General features: G+C 56.7%; 1 protein-coding gene across 1 annotated transcript; it reads left to right on the forward strand.

Moving 5' to 3' along the window:
- Positions 1–9,542: 9,542 nt before the first annotated feature.
- On the forward strand, positions 9,543–11,038 carry NKX2-5 (NK2 homeobox 5; the record flags this gene model as incomplete). Its single annotated transcript, XM_082323696.1, has 2 exons — positions 9,543–9,834; positions 10,431–11,038. 2 exons carry the CDS (start codon positions 9,543–9,545, stop codon positions 11,036–11,038), a joined length of 900 nt encoding a protein of 299 aa, XP_082179822.1.
- Between the last annotated feature and the right edge of the window lie 13,679 nt (positions 11,039–24,717).

The following is a 24,717-nucleotide window of genomic DNA, read 5'->3' on the forward strand; positions in this document are numbered from 1 at the left end:
ATGGATGCATTTAACCTCAAACTCTGCACCTTAAATTCTTTAGGCAGTAGGGGCAAAGCTCCTGGATTATTTCGTCCCCGCGTATGGGGTAGGCAAAGGCAGAACCGCTCGTACCTTCAGCGCAGTCGGACACCCCTGAAATGAACGGGGAACTAAAAAGCTCCATCTCGGTGGTTTAGCAGCTTGCTGTGGAACCAGGCCCGGAGCCCTACAGCAGGGATCAAACTGACTACGGAACGGCTGCTGGTTGCACACGCAGCGCGCATCCTGCGCGCTTTGTGAGACGGAGGCTGGAGGAAAAAAACAAAGCTGAAATAAAACCAAAAGCCCGAGGAGGAATGTACACAACAGAGGGTCACATCCCGAGCGCCGAGCGCCTGACCGTGAGCTCACACAACGTCCCTCTCGCCTCGTTTTTGCTCATATAAAACGTAGTTCGGAGGGACTCCAGTCATACAACAGGAAAATGCAGATTTACTCCAGGGCTGCCGGAGCTTATCATAAAAAGGTACACAGAGCCGGCGTCCTTTACTCACACCAAAATGTAGAGCAGAAATCTGTATTGCAGGACATTTTATCCTACCGGAACATTCCTACTGGAAATAGTTTTCTACCGGATAGTCCCTATCCCACTGGAACTTCACTCCAGCTAATGCTAACAAGTCATTCAGAACGACCGTGGTGGGAACGAGAACAGGAGCGAGTCAGCCAAGCAAACGGATCTCCTCTGTTTCCATTCGATCCCCACCTCGGAGTCGCAGCGGCAGTGAGGAGCCCCGTGCCCCCTCCTGCGCACCACCTGAAGCCAGCGCAGCCAGGGCTCAGCCTAGCAGAGGTTTCACGTCCCCGACGAAACCTAAGTTCCCAAGGCAGGAGACACGGCCATTTTCCGCTCTGTTTCGCCACAACTTCCATCACCTTAAGGGCAGAGCGCCGCCTGGACGTGAACTACTGGATCAGGTTCATATTTTGTAAATATTATTGTTATTTTATGATCTTTGGCATCAATGAGAGCAAAGCTAGAGAGGCTGGAATATGACACAATGGTTTTGAGCTTGGCTGTTATCTGTCCATTTTTTAAAAAGCGGGGAGGGAGAAGGAAAAGGATAGTTTAGAATTGTGGTTAGACACATTTTTTTCTCTAGAGGCATTTAGGTTTTTGCCTTTGCTTTGTTTATTCTTCTTTGGGAATAAGTAAAGTCATATTTTTAAACATAGGACATCCCCCCTTTCCTTTTTAAATACTGGAATTCCAAGAGTCACCCCAGACAGGGCTCAGGCTGCTCTGACTCCTTGGAGCCAAATGCATCTTTCAGAGTGTTTTCTTGTGGCCTAAGAAAGTATTTATTTTTTCAGTCGTTCCTCTCGGATGTACCTTTGTTCGCTTTCCAGGAGCGGTTCAGTTTCATAACTTTTTTCTTTTAAATCCCAATATGTAATAGAGTTCCTAGTCTGGGCCTCAGTTCTGTTGTGATACTTCAAGCATGTGAGTGCTCCTTGTAATTCAGATATTTAAAATTTGACCAGCACTTTCGGATCTTACTGAATCAGCACTTGCGTATTTCCTTATTTCTCTTCTGGGGGTTTACTGTCTTTTTACTTTTCTTAAAAGCGGATGCGTGATCCAGATCCACCACACACAAAGCCAAGGGCACATTTTTACCAAAGCATGCTTTGCCAGCATGAGCGGTGAAGATCGGGGCCCTGCCTGGCAGCACGGGTGTATCCCTGCTCTCTGGGATGGACTCTGCCAAGCAGGAGGGCTGGGAGCCATGGGGCAGCTAATCCTGAGCTACACGTACCGAGAGAGCGGGGGAAGCAACTTCTGCTGGACACGGCGAGGGGAAAAAGCCTCAGAAAATACTTTGGGATAGAGATTTCCACCTCCCCAGGCTGTCTGTGCCTAAACTGTGTTTCCAAACGCCAGGAGCCGCAGCGAGGATCCTGGAGGTCTCGGTCCCCCCGCGCAGACACAGTGTCGAGTATCTCAGCTGGAGCCGGAGGTCGGGCGTGCATCGACCAAGCGCCTGCCCCGGGCACGGAGGGGCTGCGCTGGGGCGGCCGGAGGGTCGGAGCGGAGAAGGCATCTGGGAAGAAGCACTGCAGAGCCTGACAGCTCGGAGACGGCCAGATGTTTTCATCATTATGGAAAAAATCTGTTGGTGCCTTTTTGCCCAGAGAAGCACTGGAAGAGGAAATATCCTCTTGAGCTCTGATCAGGGCTGGATATTAAAACTGCGACAGGCCAGGGTCAAAAAAACAACAGAAAGGGGAAGGAAGGGATCTTTTCTGACTCCGGCTCTAACATTCGATGTGAAGGTGCCCCAAAAGGCTGCAGTGCCTCCCCAGGGATCTTTTCCCAAATCACTGCCTCAGAGAGCTGGAGAGACAGGGCCTGAAAGATGGGCGCAAGCGATGTTTCTCCAGCACCCCCCCAGTGCTCCCTCGTCCCTCCAGCTGCGGCAGGTGCTGCCCCGGGGATGTGCAGCCCCTGGCACCCGTAACCTGGAGCTGCACGGCCCCAGGCACCCGTAACCTGGAGCTGCACGGCCCCGGGCACCCGTAACCTGGAGCTGCACGGCCCTGGGGCTGCAAGGGGACTGAGCACAGCAATAACGCAACGAGGGGCTGGGGACCCCTCTCCTGGCTTACAAAACGGGTGCTGAAGGGCGCCCGCCGCCCTCCTGGCTGCAGCCCCCCCCGTGCACCCCAGACCCCTGGGTTAGTGCCAGAACCCAGAGCAGTGGGCCCCGAAGAGCGAGGCCCGGGGCCGGGGTCCGCAGCCGCACGGGTGCGAGGTGCCCGGCGTGCCCGCCGCCGCCCGCAGCCCCCGCAGCCCCGGGTGCCCCCTTCCCAAAAGCAGCGCGGCCCCGGCCCCCCCGCCCCCCCTCACTGATTTTAGCTTCCAGGCCCGAAGCAGACGGCGCAATTAAAAACCAAAAGTGACCCCCGAGGACCGCCAAGCGTGCAAAACCGTAAGAAAACGCTACCAGCCAAACCCAAACCCCTCCAATTTCTATAAGAAATAAACCCTTATCCGCGAAATAAAAGGGCGTTTAGCGTTTCGGGCATTTCAGCTGGAATTTTTTGTTCTTTAATCGCCAAACGGACACGGCGGGCGGCGGCCGGGAGGGAGCACCGCCGCCCCCCCCCCGGCGCTGCCCGGGCTCCGGCGGCCGCTGCGGCGGTGCCTTTCCCTCTGCCGCTGAGAACCGGGCGGGGAATTCATGCGGGCTTTGGGGGGGGGGAAAAATGCAGATCTGGTTTTATTTATGCGACCCTCCTTTGAAATTTAGAGACTTGTGGAGAGATCCGAAACTTGGAAATTTTACCCGGAAAAAAAAAAAAAAAAGAAAGTAAAAATCTAGAAGAACTTTTACAAGATTTTCGTTTCTTTCCACCCTTTTCTTCTTGACACACACTAGAAACACATCGTATTTTATGTTCTGTGAATCACATATCCACCAGGCTGATGAAAACGCTCTCCCCCGTTCCTCTCATACCGATTTTAATTTTGCACGGCTTTCCTCCCAGCCGTTTTTCTCCCTCCAAAACAAGCCGCGGGAGCCGCCGCAGCTGCCGCTTTACGGGGAGGACGCAGAAACGGCACCGCTCGGAGAAGCCGCCCGTCCCCGGGGCCGCTTCCCCGCCGCGGGGGAGGGCGGGCGGCCGGGCCCTGCTGCGGGGGGCGGCCCGCGGCGGGAGGGGGCAACCGGCCCCCTCTCGGGGCCAAATGGAAGCGGGTCCGAGCGTCCCGGGCTAGCGGGGGTATTGCCCTTTTTGATTTTTTGTTTTGGTTGTTATATTTGGGGGGGGGGTTGTATGTTTGGGGTTTTGTTGTGGTTTTTTTTAAATTATTTCTTCTGACCTGGAGGAGGCGCGGCAGCCCCCCGGGGGCGGGGGGGGATTTTGCAGGGCCGGGGTGAGCCCCGTCCCGCCCGGGGCGGCCCAGCCGCGAGTGCGGGAAAAGGAACGGGCCCGTGGTGCGGGGGACGAGGAGGTGCAGAGCCGCCGGGGCGGAGGGGGCCGCTCGGCGGGGACAGGGACCCCGTCCCGTCCCGTCCCGTCCCGCGGCTTGCCCTCGGGGCAGCCGATTTCATGCCTCTCCCGCTGCGGGCGCAGGCTGGGCCCCCGCCGGAGCAGAGGGGACGCGGCCGGGGACGCCGGATCGGAGGCGGGGGTCAGGGCGCTGTAACCCTGCTCGCCCGGGTTCATCCTCCCGCCCGTCTCGGCGGGCTGATCCCCTCGGGAAGGGGCGCTCCCAGCGGCTCCGGGCTGCGGGGAGCCCCGGGGGGCGGAGGGCCGCTGCCGGTCCCTCATCTCCGCGGCGCGGAATCACTTTTTAAGACAAATAAAGCCCAAACACCGTCTGATGTTAAATACGGTTCCCCCCGCCCTGCGCCTCCAGGCTGCGCTCCCCTTCTCCGCGCTACCCGGAGCCGGGGGGTGGGAGCCGGGCCCCCCTGCCCCGGCCCTGCCCCGGCCCCCCCGGGCTCCCGGCGAGCGCAAAGCCCGCACGGTGACACCGCAAGCCGGGGCGGATTCGCACGGCCAGCAGGAAGGTATCCGAGAAGTCAGACCCTTTTATCTCCTCTGGAGAACATCGTGCGGACAGACGAGCTGCAAACCCCCCGAAATCCCGCGGCCGCGTCGGGCTTCCCGGCCCCTTCCCACTGGCGCCGGTGGGGACCCTCCCGCCCGGGGGAGGCGGACGGGGCCCGGGCTCCGAGGGAGCGGGCAGGGCGGCCCCGCCGCCGTTAGAGCTTTGTCCTTCGACATGCCCCACAGCGCCTGGAAGGTATTTCGTTTTTAAAACAATTTTCCTGGCCGTCACCGGACACCGGTGCGTCCTGGCTCCCGGACGCGCGGGTCAAACCGTTGTTGCATTCACCAAACGTGAAAGCCTCTTCGGTCCTTTAATTGCCCCGTCCCTAAAATAACCGTATCGCTCCTGCCCGGCGTGCGTTCCCCTTGGGGCCGTAACGAACGAGCGGCTCCGTAATTAAGCGGGCGCGTTCAGGAGCCGCTGCCCGGGGAGCGGCGGGCGCGGAGCCGCGGTGCGGGGCGGGCGGCGAGGCCGGGACCGCGCTCCCTCCGCCCGCCAACCCCGCGCAGCCGCGGGCGGAAAAAGTTACGGACAGGGTAAAATTAAAGCTTTTGATCTGCCTGACCGGCGCCCAGCTCCCGCTTCAGCCGCGGGGGAAAATAACCCACCTCCAGCGCCCGAGGTGCCAGAGGCAGCTGAGCTGTCAGATCCCAGGCACGGAGCCCAGGGCAGGAGGGGAAAATCCACGGTGGCATTTGCTGTCCGAGTCCCCCCGCCCGGGTCACCGACGGAGGCGGAAAGCGGCGGCCGAGCCGCCCCCCGGGCCCGCCTGCGGAGCGGGGCGGGGGCAGCCGGACCCCCGCACCACCGGCCAGGTTTACTGCGGGCTTTGCAGAAATTGTCCCGAAACGCGGGGCGGGCGCTCGGCTGCTTCCCGGCTGCCGCAGCCCCGTGCCGCGCCCCGGCGCCAGCAGCGCTCTCCAGCCGGGCAAGGGCCCGATGCTGCCCCGGGCGCACGGCGGGGATGAGCGGGGGCCCGGCACCGCGGCGGCCGCCCCGCACCTGCCCGGGCGGCGGAGAGCGGGGCCGTCCCGGAGGAGCCCCCCGGCCCCCGGGCAGGGGCGAGGCCCCTCGGCGAGGCCGCCTTCACCTCAAGGTCAAAAGCCTCTGGTTTCTTGCGCAACGCCCGGGGAGGGGGAGAGCTGGCGGGGAGAGCAGCCCCGGCGCTGGGAGCAGAGCGGGGCGGCCGGGAAAGGCGGGCTTCTTAGAGCTTGAAAGGACCGGGGGGGAAAGAAAGGAATGGGGGGGGAAAGAAAGGAATGGGAGGGAAAAGAAAAAAAAAATATAAAAAGAAAAACAAAGAAAAAAGGGAGGAAAAAAGAAAAGAAAAAGAAAAGGGTAGCAAGAACAGGAGGTGGTTTTCGCTGCAGCGGAGTGGAGCGCCTGGACAGCTCCAAAGCCGTTTTCCTCCGCAGAACGGCCGAGGGGGGGAAGCCAACCCCCCCCGGCCCCGGGGCCGCGCCGCGGCGGACACGCCGGGAGGGTTTATTCAAGCAGCTCGCCGTTTGGTAGCATCCTTCCAACCGTCTGGAAGGAATAACTGCCCGAAAGCCCGGGGGGAGCCCTCGGGGGGCCGCAGAGACCCCGAGGTCCCAGCGGCTCCCGCCGCCCACGATGGGAACCGGGAGATTGGCACAAGCGCTCCCAAGGAAACCCTAATAGCTATTTCGGGACTACTGGCTCTTAACAAATCTATAGCACCTGAAGTGTTAGCACTCAATTAGCGACAAGGTTTCAAACCCCGGCGTTTACTGGCGAGGTATAAACAGAGTCCTCGGGAGATAGCCGGGAATTAGAGCGGGAGGGGGCCCTGGGCATCTTAACCGACCGGGATTAAGAGGAAAACTTTTTTTAAAGGCCCCATCTCTCTCTCACTAAACAGTCCGAGGTGTCGAAAGCTCAGGGGGAGAGAGGATGTGCGCGCCGGAGCCAATTGCGGGGTTGGGGAGTTTTTTTAATTTGTTCTCAGCAATAAAAGATTAAAAAAAAAAAAAAAAACCAACAAAACAAACAACAACAAACCCCCAAAACACCCAAAACGCAAAAACCAAACCACCAAATAAACGAATCGCATTTAGCAATCCCGGAGAGAAGCAAGGAGTGGGGGGGGCAGGCAGCCCGGCTGCGGGGGGCTTTGCCGGGCGGGGGGCCAGGCCCGGAGCCCGGGGGGGCGGGCTGCAGGCGGTGTTTCGGGGCGCTGCTCCGGGGTCCTGTCTCCCCTTACTCCTTTTTGCCTGCTCCTTCAGCGCCGTTCTCGTTTCGCACCCGCTGCTCTGCGCTCAAACGCGACCCCGCCGAGGGCACAGGCGGCGGGGGGGCCGCCCCCCCCGAGGCCCGGGCAGGACCGGGCCGGAGCCGCGGCCCCGGGGGCTGCGCGCAGGGGCCGGAGCTGGGGGAACCGGTCGCCTTTGTCCCCTCGATGGCCGAGACACCGTTTGCAGCCGGAGCCCGGCTTCAGGGGGCACCGGGAAAGGGGGGGGAACGGGTGCTGAGCCCCGACCCGGAAAGTCCGTGAGCTGCTGTGTGTCAGTAACTTATCCATCAATCAGCCGGACACAGAGCAGACCTGGCCTCTCTTTGCGGAGTGTTTGCTTTTTCACCAATTATTGCGGCCCTGCAGCTCTTTTTGTTGATACAGTAGTTCTAAAAAGTGCTAATGTTCATTTATCAGGGGGCCGAGCCCGGGACTCCCACTAGTTGTGATTCTTCCAAAAATATAAACACGAAGAGAAGGGCTAAGGCTAAAGCCCCCATTTGTTTCTAAACTGCAGTATTAAAAGTGATGCACTGTTGGAGATAAAGCGGAGATAACGCTGTCTGTCTCCAATGAATGTCTCCCCGACGCATTAATGACATTCCAAATGATAGCTCCGGCTTATCGTTCAATTAATCACTTCCACCCTCTGCAGCCGGGCCCACATCGATCGGGAGCCGCCGTGGGACGGGGGGTCTGGAGGAAGCCCGGCGGCCAGCAGCGGGCCGGCCGGCAGCCCCCCTCCCCGCCGGGGCAGCGCTCCGGGCCCGGGCCGGGGCCCCCTTCCCTTCCCTGCCCCGCCGGGTTCACCGGGCAGAGGGGCACCTCCGGGCCCGGCCCGGGAAGGGCGTTTGGGGCCCGGGATGGAGGGAGGGAGCGCCGGACCCCGCTCCTCCCGGCCCGAGGGAGGAGGATGCACCGCGGCGGGCGGACCTGCGGCCGCGGCTCGGGAGCCGGGGGGGGAATCGGGCTCACTTCGTTATTTTAGTATTTATCGAGCCCATCCCGATTAGCTTGTAATAAAAAGGAGGCAAGGAGGGCGGTGCAGGGGCACGGGTGCCGGGACGGCCGGCGGAGCCCCGCCGCAGGCCCCTCTCCGCAGCCGGGGCTGCCGCCCCCCTCCGCGGCGCTTCACCCCTTCTCCCGCGCCCGCGGAAAATCCCCTCCGCGCCCCTTCCCCGGGAGATCCGCGGGCAGCGAAGAGCGAGGTGGCCGCCCCCGACACCGGCACCGCAGGGTCCGGACCCGCTTCGCCGGCAGACGGCTCCGGGGCACCGGCAGCGAGGGGCTGCGAGCGCCGGGGGCGGCTGCAGCGGCCGGCGGTCCCCAGGCAGCGGGGCGAAAGGCCCGGCATCGCCCGCAAAGCGTCCTCAGCTCGGCTCCCCGGAGGGGAACACAAAACCTCGGGGGGAGTGGGGAGGGCAGCGGGCAGGGCCGGAGCGGCCCCGAGGGCAGCTGCGGGCAGGTGCCGCCTTCTCACCCCCTCGGAGGGTTTATTTTATTTTTTTGCAAAGCTCCGGGGACCCCCGCCTCGCCGCACCCCCGCAGGGCCCCTCCGCTCGGCTCCCAGGCCCGGGCTTGCCTCCCGCCGCCCTCGGCCAGGGGACGGGCCGGTCCCCGGGCCCCAGCCGGGCGGGCCGCGCCGAAGAAGTCGCTAGAGCCGATTTTTTAGTTTTTGGGTTTTTTTCCCCTCGCCCCCCGAAGCCAGTAAAACGCCGTAACGCCCCTCCTCAACCTGCGACTTTGCCGCTAAGGTTTATTTTAGCCCCTCCAAGCGCGTTCAATTAACGAGCTTCTGCCCCGGGAATGCGGGGGCCTGCGGGGACCGGGCCGGCACCGCGCCTCGCCCCCGGCCCGGCTCGGACTTGCTCCTCTCCTGCCCCCAGGACCCCGCACATTTTGCAACGCCTCCGAGCCGCGGCTTGGTTTTGTTCGGTTGGTTGGGTTTTGTTCGAGAGCTTCCCGAAGAGGCGCGGGGGCCACCGACCCGCACGTCCCCCTCCAGCGCCAGGCGGGGGCTGCGGCGGGGCCCCCCCGCCGGCCGGGCCCTGCGGGGCCGCTGCGGCTCTGCCCCAGCCCCGTCGCGGGTTCCCCCGGGAGCCCGCTTCACCCGGCGGCGAGCTCCCGTTCTCGGGTGCCCGCGATCGGATATCGCAGAAAACTCAAAACGAAACCTCCCTTCCCTCGCTGGAAAAAAAAATGAAATCAGCACATATTTGGTTGATGGTTTCCTCCCGGCCTGTTTATTTAATCTGACTGTATGATAGATGGCATCAGATAGTGGCTGTGTACACATTAGGCCATTCTGGATTTTTTTTTTTTTTAATGGATCAACAAACTCAGCGCGGAAAAGCCGGATAAATACAGTGCCGCCCCTTTAAACGAGCGGGGATGTTTTTGAGATGTATTACTATATTAGGTGACATGGAACTTTGCATCTCTCATACCATCACCGCAATGTTGGCCAATAGAAAGCTAAAGTCACCCAAAAACTGCCTAGTCCCTCCTTCCCTTCCCTTATGGTCCGCTCCTACCTGCCTCCAGCGCACAAGTCCGGGCCACCCGCGGGAATGCTATGTGCCCCCTCCGAGAGCCCACGCTCCACCGCTGCTCCAGGTTGGCTGCTCCCCGCCTCCTCTTCCATGACCCCGGGCTGCGGCCGCTGCCCCGCTCTCCCCCGCAATGTTTCCTAGCCCTGTGACAACGACCCCCTTCTCGGTCAAGGATATCCTGAACCTGGAGCAGCAGCACCAGGGCGGCCTGGCGCCCATGGAGCTCTCCTCGCTGGCCTCCCCCTCCTGCATGCTGGCCGCCTTCAAGCAGGAGGCCTTCGGCGCCGAGCCCCCGGCCCTGCCCGACCTGCGGGAGGAGCTGCCCGAGGCCCCCCCGCCCAAAGCCGCCTTCCCCGGCTCCTACTACGTCAAAAGCTACGTGGAAATGGACTCGGCCAAGGACGTCAAGGCGGACAAGAAAGGTAAAGCCCGGGAGTGCCGGCGGTGGCGGCCGGGGGCCTCCGGGCCGGGGCCGAGGGAGGCGACCCCCAGCCCGGGGCCGGGGGCGGCTTGGGCTCCCGGGGGCGGAGGGGCCGGTGCGGGGCTGCGGGCGGGGAGCGAGAGCATCTCCATCCCCGCCGGGCCCGCGGTGCGGGAGCGGGAGGGCCCCCGGCCCGGAGACCCCCGCGGCCGCCCGAGGGGGCGGGCAGGGCTGCGGGGCGGCCCGAGGCCCCCGGCTCGTCCGGAGCGAAACCGGGGGACCCCGCTCACGGCTGAGCGCTCGCCCCTGGGGTCGGGGTGGGACCCAGCCCAGGCGACAGGCGATAAATCCAGGCTGCGGCCCAGGCGGCCGCGACTCGAATCAGCGCAGGGAGCATCCTTGTTTTCAAACGAACGAACAAACAAAAAAGACCGACGGAAAATCGCTGAGGAGGCACTTAAGGAGCGGGGCAAGGCCGGTCCCGCTGCCGCGGGAGCCGGGGCTCAGCGTGCACACGGTTTACTGAACATCGCTTTATTCTTTTGCACATTTTTTTTTTCCTCCCCCTTTTTCCTTTGCCCGTTTATTTTGCTGCAGAACTGTGTTCCCTGCACAAGAACCTGGAGCAGGAGAAAAGGGACCTGGAAGATCCCGAGCGCCCCAGACAGAGGAAAAGGAGGAAACCTCGCGTCCTCTTTTCCCAAGCCCAAGTCTACGAACTGGAGAGAAGGTTCAAGCAGCAGAAATACCTCTCGGCTCCCGAGAGAGACCATCTAGCGAACGTCCTAAAGCTCACCTCCACCCAGGTGAAAATTTGGTTCCAGAATCGAAGGTATAAATGCAAAAGGCAGAGACAGGATCAGACCCTGGAAATGGTGGGCATCCCGCCGCCCCGGCGGATAGCGGTGCCGGTGCTGGTGCGCGATGGGAAGCCCTGCCTGGGGGAGTCTTCTCCCTACAGCTCGCCGTACAATGTCAGCATTAACCCCTATAGCTACAACCCCTACCCCGCGTACACCAACTACAACAGCCCCGCCTGCAACGCCAACTACAGCTGCAGCTACCCCTCCGTGCAGCCCATGCAGCCCTCGGCGCCCGGCAACAACTTCATGAACTTCGGCGTGGGGGACTTGAATTCGGTGCAGACGCCCATCCCGCAGGGGAACGCGGGGATCTCCAGCTTGCACGGCATCCGAGCCTGGTAGGGCCGCCCCGGCCCCCAGCCTGCTCCCCTCCCCGGCCCGCCGCCGCCGGCGGGACCCCGCGCCGGGCTGGGGGGGCTCCGGCCGGGCCCGGGCCGCCCCCCGGCCGCGGGGTGAGGGCGGCTCGGTGCAGCATCCCGGCGGCCTTCGCTGGCGTGGCCACGGCCCGGCCTCCGGTATTCCGTGCGGGAACGGGCACCGCCTCCGTGCGGGAACGGGCACCGCGCCGGCGGCCCGGCCCCTCTCGCTCCCCCGTCCGCCGGGGTCTGGGCCCCGGTAATTCCCCTCCTTCCTCCCTGCAAAGCAGCCGGTCATTTGGCTCGACTTGATCCCAACAACAGCGAGCCAAGCCCCGCGCCGCGACTCTTTTCTTCTTCTTCTTCTTTTTTTTTTTTTTTTTTTTTAAATTTTTACTCTATACTAATTGAGATCCACATTTAATTTTTGCACTTCCCGTTCGGCCCCCGCTGCCCGGCCAGTGAAGCATCTCGCCGGCCCCCAGGGCTCCCCTTGCGGGGCTGCAAACGCCCCGCCGGGGCCCGGGCCGGGAGCGGGGCCGGGAGCGGCTCCCGGCGGCGCACGGACGGGGACAGCCCCCCCCCCCCCCCCCGGCCGAGGACTACAGACACTCCGACCTGCCAGGTCCCCGTAGGGTTATGCACTAAACCGTGAGTTAGTATTGAAATGCACTGTCCGCCCCGCCGCCCGTGTTCCCTCTGCTGTACGAGCTGATGGAGATCAGCGAGTTCTCATTAAAGTGAGTGGCTTAACCTTGCGCGTCCCTGGCCTTCCTTCCGCGGCCCGGGCCCCCCAGCATCCCGGGGCTCCCCCCAGCACCCGGGGCTCCCCCCAGCATCCCGGGACCCCCCCCCCAGCACCCCGGCCCGGGGCTCCCACCGGCGGGACGCTGCCGCCTCCTCCGCTCCCGGGGCCTTTCCCTGCCGGTCTCCCCCCGCCCCGGTCCCCCCTTCGCTTTGTGTAGCCCTCCCGTAATCCCAGCAATTCCCGTTTGGACGCGTGCAAACGGTGTTTGCATTTGAACGTCTTTCAAAAATAACTCCCGAGCCGCTTTTCGAGGCGGCAGCCGGGGCAGGGCCGCCCTGCGCCGGCCGTGTCCCGTCCCCCCCGTCGGTGACCCCGCCGCTCCGAGCCGGGGCGAGCGGCCGGGTTCTGCCCCGCGGAGAAAAGCAAGGCGAGGGGGGTACGAACACCCCAAGCCGTAAACAAGGGGCTGGGGCTCTGGCGGAGGGGAGCTGCACCCTGTCCCCATGGGGGAGCGGGGTGAGGGACCCCCCGCCTGCCCCCGAACGGCCCAGGGGCAGCGAGCGGGGCTCCCGGCCTCTCCCCGGCCGCTGCCACGGTAGTCGCTATCAAATGTCAATTATTGGGAGTGAGAAACAACAAACATTGTAATTCAGCGCAGTCAAAACATCCTCTGAGTGTCTGAGATTGTCCGGCCCGGCGATAAGGCGGTGAGGGGAACCTGCAGCCTCTCCCGCCGTGCCCGTATCGGCCCCATCAGTAAACAGGGATGGAGACAGGGTGGCTGTGGCCCTGGGACGCGGGATGAAAGGCCGCCGGTGAAGGAAGCCGCCTGCAGCCTCTGTCCCTCCTTCCCGAGGGACCAACCCCACGCACCCCGAAGGCAGGGCTGCCCAGATGAGGGGCTCCTTCCTACCTGCAGATGGGGGGGGGGAGCCCTGGGTGCTGCTCACAAAGCCCCTACTGCAGCGTGGAGCGCGGGCACCCGGCCAGGGCTCGGGGCTGGGCAAAGGGTGGCCTTCCGCCGCCCCCGGGACAGCCTGCCTGGGGGGCACTCACCCCAGAGCGGCAGAGGGACACGGGGTCTGTTAGAGCGAAGGGGACCAGAGCCTGCCAGCCTGAAGCAGGGACGCAGGGCTGCCTGCCCCTAAGGGCATTGGGGGCCAGCCCCACAGCTGTGCAGCCCGGGAAGAAGCAAAGGCGGCTTCTCCTCCTCCCCTGGAACCTCTCCAGTCCTGGGATCATCGGCTGCATGATGACTTTTGCTTTGTTCCCGCACAGGCTTTGCATTGGCAGGACACACAGGCTTCAGCAGATGGCAGAGAGGCAGCAGGTTAGCCAGACGGTACTCTGCTCTAAGGGGGCCAAGGGTGTCTGCCCTCCGGAGAGCCCGGGGCAAAGAGCATGGGAGGGGGCAGGAGAAAGCTGGGTTTAAACGCTGGCACTGTTGGATGCTGTGGGGGAGTCACAGTTTGGTGCCTCAGTTTGCCTGATCTGTAAAATGGGCACAACGCTGCCATCCCACTCCATGACGCTGGTGTCACTGGCAGTTGGATCCTGCCACTGCAGAGCTTGGCCAGGATCAGAGCTCACAGGGAGCCTTCAGGAGACAGGACAAGTCCTGAGTTAACATGAGGGAAAGCATTAAGATTAGGTAAAACCTGAACCACTGCTTTCAGAAGCCGGCCCTGAGCAGGGCCCTTTACTAAGTGGTCTGCCGAGGTGGGCTGCACTGAGACTCCAGGAAAAGCCGCAGGAAAAAGTAGCTCCACACATCAACACAGCACCCTTCTCCACATGCTCCAAACAGCCTTTCCCTTCCTCAGATCCCTTCATTTCTTCAAATCTGTTTATTTTCCTCCCGTAACATCTCAGAGCAACAGCTATCGGGGAATCCGACTGTCCAGTGGGATTCAGCCTGCTGTTTGCTCTGCAGAGGCTGTTCTGGGCACCGGCTTTGGGTCTGATTTCCAGGAGTGCACTGTGCTCATTCCCAAGAGGGACAGATGTACTGCAGCCCCTGCCCACACCGCTGCTCGCACGCTCCCCTCCTCCCCACGCCTCCCCATTCCTGCGGGAATTGCATCACGAGCAGATGCAGGGCAGGATAAGACAGGGGCTTGCAACAGCAGCCGGAGCCTTGGAGCCGGTTCAGCAAGCGATTTAGGCAGAGGGCAGAGCCGCAGCCGGCCGAGGCCGAGCGCGGTGCCGCAGCCCAGCACTGGCAGAGGCACCAGCGGCCGCAGAGCGAGGCAGGGCGACAGACCTTTCGTTAGCTGGATTACGGGGAAGCACGCGTGAGAGATATAGCAGGAATTAACCCCCAGCACGCTGATTTTGGCAAAGGGGGGCTCACTGCCTTCACATGCAGAAACACCCCATTGCTGCTAGTCCTGCTCTTCCAGGTCTGCCTCACCTCCGGCTGCAGCTCCGCCACAAGAACGGCCTGGGCGGCCGGCACGGCCAACGGGGTCAGGCGGCGGTAAAAGGTCTCCCCGGGACTTGGGAAGGCAGCGGGGCCGCAGGCACACACCGCAGCACGGTGATGTGCTCTCCTGAGTCCAGTCCTCTCAAACGCTTAGAAAAACTGAACGCATCAAACTTGACATGTTTTCCTGCCTGAGCCCGAAGCGTTTCACACCTATAGAGCCATAGGAAAATACAGTACTTGGAAAACATTATTCCAGAGGAAAGCACAGGGCGCTTCCCCAGGGAACCTGGCATCAGAGACCCTCTTGGTGTGTGGGGGCATGCTAAGCGGTGTAGGAAGGAGGTTCTAATAAGATTTGCACTTGGATTTGATCTCACTGTCCTTTCCTCAGCTTTATTTTTTTTTGGATCGCACAGCCTGGCACTGGCATTCATTTCTCTGTTTTAGACCAGCTTTTTTAGAAGAATTCCGTGCCCCGACTCCACCTGAAGGTAACAGCAGCAAGTGCAGCCCAGCACCGCTTGTCTGATTCAGACAAACCGCATATGGTAGGTTTGTACAAACTATTTGGAATTCACACAATTCGTACAGGAACAAGTTGTCAGCTGCAGGGGACCGATACCAAATCCCTCGCCGTTAGCAGTTTTGTAGAAACTGAAGTAACTGTTTTTCCCAAATAACACCCCTGCAGTTCCTAAAGTGCATCTGCGGCCAGAATTTTATTTAAGTTCAAGGAGTTTTCCCATAGAAAGTTACTCTCTGGAGTCAGAAAACAAGGAGATACGGTCCTGGCAGGAATTAGCTAAATGTTTTAAAGTTCCTGAGAAGCCCCGCAAGAAAACAGCAGCTCAACAGCCCTCTCTCCCCAGCCCCCTGCTCCTAATTCATCTCACTGACAACAGTTTAGATCAGTATCAGCAGTAAGTGATTTCTTGTTAATGGGGATTATTAAGAAGAATCAACACCTTTAAAATGCTACTCTGTGTTGTCTGCAGAGTGAGAAGGGATAGGCTTTCAGCCTAAGGTCTGATTTTTCGTTCCTGGGCAGTTAGTTATTTACTACAACACGAGCTTAATGCTACATTTTGATGCAGAAAGAGGGAAACAGAGATTTCTTCCAGCAGAAGATCAAGCACTAGCAGTACATTTGTGAAAGTTAACCAATCAAGGTTTAGCAAAGCGACACAGAATAAGTTACTTGAAAATCACTGCCTGCCTCCTGCAGTCATTTTAAACCCTGCCACTCCGGAGCATCCTTCAGCGAGAAGGCCCCATGTCGCGACAAGATCACCCTCGGAGCAGTCCATTAGCCAAAGCCCTTTCCTAACCTCTCCCCAGTTCACTTCCACACCAAAGGGAATTCCAGTGGGGTTTTTTTCCACCAGCTTTTCATCTCTCAAAACAGCTTGCTTTATTATTTTAGTATAAACTCCAGTCCAGCCTCTACAGAGGTCTCATCCTTCCTGCTCGCTCCACTTCATGGGTTGTGCACTGATCCACATGGATTTTTCCTTCTCGGTACCCACAAGGGATCTTTAAGGACCTCAAACTCCCCTCTTCTCCCTTCCCACTGCAGTCCTCCGAAAACACGGAGCAAAAGCACCAGCTGAACTAGATTATTGCTGCAGTGAAGGTTGTACTGCCCTGCCGCAGCTAACGGACCGGTTTTAAAGCACCTCTACCATTTCCATCATGGTGCTGCGCAGACTTGCCCCAGCCTGCTGCCTGAAGCGGCTCCAGAGCCGCTGGGCCAGCCGAGGCGAGTAAAACTAGGCGAGTTTCTCTGTCTTTGCGTAAAGGAGTTACTGGAACTGCAAATGACACAAGCCACGTCAATGGAGTCGGGATGAATACGCTAAGAGGCGGAACAAGACAGAAAATAAACTGTTCCCTGGGAACGGAGCAGGAGGAGAAGCTGACAGAAGCCCAGGAAAAGAAAGGAGAGATTCAGAAAAGCAAAGCAGGGCATTTTTAAACCAGCTCTGTGCACTGAGCAATTGATGCACTGACTCTACTGAGACTGTAACACGTCTGTTAAGTCATCTCTGCTTAAAATAACATTTTTTTGGTGTCACCAAAGCAGCACAGGCGAATGGCTAAACCACAGGTCTGTAAGTCAGGAGATCCGGGCACTCCTCCCAGCTCCATTAGCGAGGGGCATCCCGTGTGCAAGGGGGTGAGCACAGGCAGACCCTCGCTCCTACCCAGCCGGGAGCAGGGGCCCTGCAAGCGCAGGTTCCCCAATGTGATTTGCAGAGATCGCTCAATCCTCCCTTAGTTTGACGCGCTGGAAAAACAAGTTGTACAAAATAAAAACTAACTTGCAAAGGGGCGGAATCTCTTAGTGGCCAAAATAATTTTATTTCTTAGGGTTGGATAAAATTGATTGGTCTTGTGGAGGCATCCTGGAGCTAAACTACCGCTTGTGGAGATGGGAAGGCTGAAGGAGAAACAAGCGTGAATGATACTGCTGTCCAGTGGGCAGGCTCAGGAGTGAACAGGCTCAAATAGCAAAGAAAAAGGAAATTTGCCAAGTAGTTCAAACTCTGTGAACTGCTTTAACTACTACTTAGAGTAAGAAACATAGCAAACATAACTCACAAAGGCATTTTAGAGTTTTAGTCCTAGAGCCAACACATCTGGTTGTTTAGCATACAATTAACTTCCCCAGTTAAACGCACCTCCCCTCAGAAACACTTTCTAGGTGCTCTGCGTACCGGGAATAGGATTTGGTGCGCTCTCTTGCCGCAAGAACACACCATAGTTTATTTTAGCACAGCAGACATTTCCTAAATAGATTGCATTGTCCTCCAGCATAAGCTTTGAGTAAGTCACAGTACTGGCTCCTAGAAATTGCCCCCAAATCCCATCATCCTGGCCAGGATTTTTTTGTACGCCTTATTGTCTGTGAAGAAGAAAAGCTGCTTTCAGAGCAGCCAGTGGAGGTGCAGCCTACGGACATGTGCATAGTGCTGGCTGGCTGTCATCAGGAGAAGCCGTTAAAAAACAGGTCACAAAAAAAAAATCCAAAACCATTTCAGTCAAAGTTTCTTATATTTTTAAGTACCAAAAAACATTAGAATGAAGTCCTACTGCCTGGCTTCAGCAAGTCAGTTCTAATGATATCAGTGAGATGATTTATGCTATTTCAGGGGAGGAAAACACAAATCTTGGTTGACTTGAGGTTTCACGGACTGCTTTCGGCAGCGCGCAGTGTCAGCTGCTGCCTCCCTCTCCGCCGCACACCCGCAGAGACAGGTCCAGATCCACCCCGCAATTACACACACTTCACTTTACGGACATGGTTAATCCCACTGAAGATTCTCATACCGACACGGACAGCGTACGAGGGCTCGGAGTGGAAGTAGACGGACATGCTGACACCCGGCTGCATTTCTGGCATCCTCCCATGCCGAGGCTCCAGTATCCTTCTGCTATTTATTTCTGGTTATGAGGGTTAGAGGAGTCTTTATACTTGCTCTGGATTAAGGGGTACCTCTGAGTTTTTCTTTCCAATTACACGCCCAGACAGCAATCCCTACCCTCTCCATCAGTGGGCAGCGCAAGAGCCCCCATCCTATAGCCGCTACAGGTACAGAGCTGCCACGCATGCAGCCGTGCTCAGAACGCAGGTTCCTCGCTGGCATCTTTATAGGCAGCTCTTTGCAAGCAATGCCAAAAAAATTGCTTTACTTAACCCTAGTTCTGAAGACATGAAAGCGGAATTGCTGCTATAAAAAGAGACGTTCTGCCATATCTCTCATCCAACACTCACAGGCATCCAGCGTGCCCGTCTGGGACCTCAGGCTAATTTCTCCTTTTAGATGCACAAAAAAAAGAGTGAGAGCTGCTGGTCATCGGCACTTCCCGAGCCAGGCCTGAGGTGACTACATTCGTCTGGTTAGACACCGACTCGGAGCCCACCAGGATTTCACCTTGAGAATTTAAGCCTAGATGATTTCTCACACAATGAGGCGTTAGAACTGGAAACCAAATTTCCCTATTCAGTCCTCAGCAGCAACACTATCTATAGCATTTCATGTTTACACACACAAAGATTATTTCTCATGTAACAAGATGAAAATAAACACTTGATATTTTTCCCCATCAAAAAAAGTAAGAGCGCACGAGAGAATCACCCCTGCTGCCGGGACGCCACTGGGCCCGTTGTAGGTTAACTTCCAAATATCCTCTTTGCTTTTCTTTCTTTCCTAACCACATTTCCAGTCCTGTTGGTCTCAATGTTCTGGTTGTGAAAACCCTGCGCTCTGCCCCTTTGATCAGCTAGTGAAAAGCCCTTTCATGTCTCGCTGTCTTCATTACCTTACATTTTAATTGCTGGCCTTGCACGGGACAGACAGGGGGTAGGAGGTCACAGCAGGGGATGACGGATGGCTTTTGGCAGCGCCTGTCCGGATTACCGGCGCTGAATTCAACCTGTGCGGCCGCAACCCGTCCTGCGCCGGGGGATCAGCGGGGCATGCACAACACCTGATGGCTACAGCCACCAAAGACCTATTTTAGGACCTATTAGAAAATAATAACGATCTACACTTCTTCATTTCTTTCAGATTAGCATTTCAAAGCACCACACACACAAGTGTTACTTATCTGGTGGTCATCCCTACAAGCTACTGGGACCACCATTTCACAGTTGATGAAATGATACATCCAGAAACAAGGATTTAACTCAAGTTACTTAGAAGATCAGGGAGTGTGAGAGGTGAAACTCAAGGTTTCACATCAAAGCTCCCGCACCGATGGCTGAGCCCTGGTGGAGTGAAGATTTCTGAATAACAGAATCCATTTCAGATGCCAATCTTATTTTAAATCCCATAAAAATCACTGGGGAAATGGTTTTCCTTTTACACACCCAGAGCTTCCCTTCTTTCTCCCTAGAAGATGACAATTCAGCGCTTTGGACCCCTGGTGTCCAGGAACTTCAGTTTTACCCCGACTCCCTCTAATTACACTTAGTAAATGCATACCCCCATCGTCACCATGATACAGAAGGTTTCTTCTTCAATGCATTTGACTTGCTAACTTCTCGGTTGCGGCAGGAGTTACTCAAGGTTCGTTGCAAGGAGAGCTATATTGCATAGTAGGTACCATACTGCTATTTTATCTACTCAAACAGAGAAGGGGTAGGAAATCATAAGGGGGAAGGCACTTTGGACTATATCATAGAAGATATCAGGCCAGACCATCTTACTTGTCCTTTCTGGCCTTAAAAACCTTGAGATGGAGCGAGTGGGCTTCCAAAGCAAAGGCTGGATACAAATGCGTTTCTAAATGTCATGTAATTCAGACCCAAACTTGAGTTCAAGGCCCTTCGAGGCACAGAGAAGCCATGACCTCAGTTCTGGTGACACAGGCGGCTCTTCTGGTGAAAGTCAACACCTCTATGCTCAACTTGTCCTGTGTAGAAGGGTATTTTGGGGGTGGATCCATTCAAACCTCCGCGTATAACCAAAACAGAATAGAGAGGGTATTTTGCCAAAGTCAGACTTATTTGCTCCCAGTCGTAAAATGCACCCTTACTACAAGTGCAAAAGCAATTGGTTTAAAGATTCTTCTCCAGGAAAGCCAAGATGGCCCTCCCAGATTCGTCTTGAAAGACAGAGACCCTGATTAACTGCAGAGCAGAAGGAAAAGTCTCCTGACCACTTTCTCCTCCTCCCGCTGCCTCCCCGATGGCCATTCCTTTCATTTTCCAGGCAGGTTCCTTCCCTTCGCACAGCTGTTCCCAACTGCAGCTGAAATCAAGACGCTGGGACTCGTTAGCTCTGCTGGGTCCTTTCATCCAGGAGCCAACGTGACGTGCTCAGGGAGCGTAAGCCACAGGCGCCAAGTTTAGGCTGAGGTACCGGTGTCTGGGACCGGCGAGGCTATTCAAGCAATTAATTCCCACTTACACCACCTTGTTCTTTTTAAGTGAAACAACATTGCACAAATTTTGCGGATTTTAGTGCATGCCAGTTGAAGAGCATCATCCTCTTCAAAATGCGTTAGAGAGATGCTCTCAAACCAAGAGTCTCCTTTGAGACCATTCCCGTCGCATCAGCCAGGATACCAGCATCCCACCCGCCCTCTGAGGGAAAGTGAAAATGTTTTTCTTGACTGATTTTGAACCTCCTCTAAATAATGTATGCTACCGGAGTCCGTTCTATATTTTATTTTTTTCTTAAAAACAGAACTGATGACTTAGGAATTTTTGAGTCACTGACATTTTGTGGAAAACTTTTTTTGGGGGGGGAAATCACTCTGTGAAAATACAGCCTTGCTGCAATGAGCTATTCTGAAGAGAGCTCGTTACCTACGCTTGTTATTGCTGCTGCTTGGTGCTTTGCTTTTTCCAGTAAACTCAGAGTTCATGAGATCTTGAAACTGGGAAGACCTTATTTTAATTCTGACTCTGACGTTCATTTGATGCAGAATCTCGAGACGCCGTTTAACCTCACGGGTCGCGTTACGGACAGAGCTCAGGTGAGGAGCGCGGGTCCCCCATCGCCCGCTGAAGGCAGGCAGGCTGCAAAGACACGGCCAGAAATCCCTGCTTCGGAGCGCTTGGATGGAAAAACGGATGGGGCGGGGGTGAGCGCGGGAAAGCCTTTGCACAGAGAGGAACTGACTTTTCAAAAGAGAAAACGCTTTCTGATGACCTGAGCTAAAGATAGGATGAGCGCAACCAGCAGCTTTTTAAAGCAGCAGATCTCGTCTTATCAGACGTCCCCGAGGAGGGGAACGGCGCTGTCACCGAGTCCGGCGTTTACAGAGCTCTTTCCCCAGCCATCGGGATCACCCGCAGGGCCGGCATCTCGGCGAGTCGCTGGTCCTTCTGGGGACTCGGCTCTGCCCCAAAAGCCCGGGGGGACCCTTCCCCGCACCGCTCCCCGGTACCCCCGCGCGCGGCCCGGGCACCGCGGGCGGGCGCTTCCTTTATCGTTTTGACTCTTGACCTTGAGACGGAGGGGGCTCTGCCCCGCCACCATCGCCGCTGCCATCCAGCCCAAACCCCCTCCGCTCCCCGCGGTGGGGAGGCTTTAAAGAAAAGGGCATCGTGGTGATAGATTTGTCAAGACCAAGGGTCAAGTTTATGTTGATCTACAGGTGTCAGAAGCGTATTGATCCAATGATTGAGGTCCCTGAGAGGTCACCATAAATCCTCAGGGGGATGAAAATACCACATAACTTGCTTGCAGATGTTGCAGAAATAACCAGATAAGGTAAAGCGACCGCCCAGCAAGTGTTAACAGACGCCGTTAGCGCAACAGGTGATGCCACAATGTTATTTTGCTGTAAGCCGGGGTGGCCAAACCTATAAAAAGGTGAAAACATCAAGCTATTCAGGCCCTTGTCAGGGCAAAATAAGGACATTTTATTTCAGCTTAAACTGGGGCATCTTTGGCTTGCACGAGAGAAAGCCAGCCTTGAGGATAAACACTTTGCCCTTTTTGGTCAGCACTTTCCATGCATTTCCCCGACAGTCGCGGATTACGCCCAACGCAAAAAACGCTTTTGTGAACATAATTATTTTGCAGTTAGAAAACCCGTTACCCTAGGTACGGCCATAGCAGATACAAGCAAGAATCTCTCGTGCCCATTTCCAGCTGCTCAGCCTACGCTGATGCCGAAGGTCTCCCAGGGGTTTGACGGGGACCGGCGCGCGCCGCGGCCGCTGTGGCCAGGGACCACGGGGGCCCTCCGGCAGCGGTGGCGGCTCCAGGCTTCTGCCACCGGCGCGTTTAAGCCCAGCGGTTACCGCCGAGCGCGACGCTCAGGCCCTTTATCGCGTCTCCCCTCCCTGCGGCAGCCGGAGCGAGGTCTAATTTTAAAAAGCAGCGATACGGCGCTGGCGCAGTCACACGCGTTACGGTTAGCTGCTGGGTATTTAAATATAAACGTGCGTATGCTGGTCTACAGTTAGGCTATTACGCGGTTGACTGTACTCGGTCAAGCGGAACAAAATGCAGAAAGTTAACCTACTAACGTGTTGAAGCTCAAAAGTTAAAATAGATGACTCGCCAATTTTATTTTTGGAATAATTTAGGGATTAATAATCCAAAGTATTTCTCCGATATACCTAAAGTAATTTTAACAAAAACAAGTTAATAATCAAAACCCAATTTTTACCTGACTCCGTTCCTTTGGAAGAATAACCCTTAACATAATAAAGCAAGGTAACATATTTGCCTTTGTGGTATATTCCAATGAAAATTAGAAATATAATGGATCTCATCAGAATTAATAAATCTCATCGAGAGAGAAGAAACTCAGAGTTTAACTGAAAATAATTTTGAGTTTCAAACTGAAAATTAATATATTGGACTCCATTCATAATTCCTCTATAAAAATCAGAAAATTATATTCCAATAGAGAGACTTTTTACAACAGCAGAATACTTATTATGAGAATAACGCGCCATAAATCTGAGCGCAGTACAAGTGGGCTATAACATGCAGCTGTCGGCGTTAAAGCACAAAGATTAATCATTTTGGGAATGTTTGCAGCATCTGTGCCGCAGAGCCGCGGTGCTCACACTCAGTTATAAGCAGAATAAAGCAGTATTGCTGCTTCCAGAGCGGAGCTGTCGGCCGCGGGAGCCCCTGGCGCCGCAGGATTTTGCTGAATAGCACCCAAACCATTTCAGAGCATAGTCAGTCGTATTTGTGTCACGGCTGGCTTCTCCCACACCCGCCCGTGCCATCCGCGCTGGTAGCGAGCGCCCCAGAACCGGCACTGCCCTGGCTCTGGGAGCCCGGCCGGGCAGCGAGCGGTGAGGCCTGCGGGGCTCGGCAGAACTTTATTTCACAGTGCTACCTAGTGGTTTCTGGAATAAATGATCAGTCAAAATGCATTCAGCGCACAGAACTTCGATGTGAAGTAAATACAAATGTGTATAAAATCTAAACCTCCACCACGGCCTGAGAAGGGTAGGAACTATATAGTTACACCACAGGGGAAAGAAAAAAAAAAAAAGAAGGAAAAAAACGCATAAGAACACTTGGGAACTAATCCCAGGCATTTGGGACTGATGTTGATACACACGCGCACCAGCAGCCCCAGCCCAGCCTCCGGCAGCCGTATCGATGCCAGGACAGGCAGCACCTTTATGGCACAGCCAGGATTTTCCCTCCCTGGCCGCCGCCGGGACCAGCACAGGAGCGCGGCCGGCCACAGCCCCGCGGAGGCCGTCCCTCCCCTCCCTCACGGCATCACGATGTTGATGCCAGACTCCGAGCAGATTTTCCCAGATTTCCTGGCAGCACGAGGATGCTCCGCAGAAAGAGCTGCGAGGCCGCCTCCCCCCCAAGAACCCTTCCTCGCTCCTCTCAAACTTCCCTTTGCTCCGCAGCAGTTCAGCAACCGCTGCCGCCGCCTTCTGCACGGCCCAGCCTCACCTCCTCCCCGCCTGGCATCTGTCTGTCTGTCCGTACCGATCTATATATCGTCCTCCAGCGTCGCCGCTGCCCTGCGCTTGCCCGCACAGGAGGCAGCACTGCCCGGGTGCCGGGCTGCGAGGTTTAGGTGCTACAGCAGCACAAATACATGAAGTCCCGTTAAAAACAGATAGGGCAGACCGAGAGCCCAGCCTGGCAGGATTCAGTGGAAGATGTTAAACCCAAGTATGAGATGCAGCCGCTGGACATGACGGTTTTCCCATACTTAGAAAGGGGAGAATGGTACTTGCTTCCCTGGGCAATGCCTTATGATCGCCAGATGAAAGGAGTCATGTAAGTACTAAGTAGTATTAATAGTCACAGGCGTAATATATATATATGAGAATAATATAGTCAAACAATACTTAACAGTTATTTCCAATAGCAACATTTGTATAATGCCATCGACACTCAACTGCTGATAAGCTGGACACACTTAAGGAATTTTAATAAGCCTTTGAAAAGGTTTAACTGATGTGAATTAAGCCCTGAGATAATTTTGACGCAGGGCTATCATTCTTCAGTTAAAAATAATTGATCTTGAATGTAAACGTCACGTCTTACGCCCTAGTGTACAAAGGGAAAGAAAATGTCATTTGTCACCAGCAGCGCCTGGGGCTGAGGAGCAGCGCGGCGAGGCCGCGGTGCCGCCGAGCTGCGCCCGGGCGCACGAGGGACCCCGAGGGACCCCGCCGCCCCGCTCCCCGGCGAAGGTACCCCGCAGGAGTAAGGTTCAGACAGGTTAACTAACAATACTCGTGGGGTTCCTACTACAGCGACACTAAATCCAGCGCCCTCGGCGAGCGCAGAAAGGACTGCTAGTATCTTCTGGCCTTAATCCACAAAACCAGCTCTGCTGCCACTCCCCTCCTGCAGAGGCAGAAGCAAAGCCTTCATCCAGAGTTTAGTACTGAACGTAAGAGTTCTTTCTTTTGGAGAGGAGGAGTCGATATTTACTACTTGTTGTTCCAGGCGTTAAGCTTTCCGACCCGGCAATTTCTCTCCCAAAGCTCACTATCTTTTCTGCAGTCCTACCAGCCAGGTAATGT

Source organism: Platalea leucorodia (assembly GCF_965183815.1).
Source record: "Platalea leucorodia genome assembly, chromosome: 11".
In the NCBI taxonomy this organism is placed as follows: Eukaryota; Metazoa; Chordata; class Aves; order Pelecaniformes; family Threskiornithidae; genus Platalea; species Platalea leucorodia.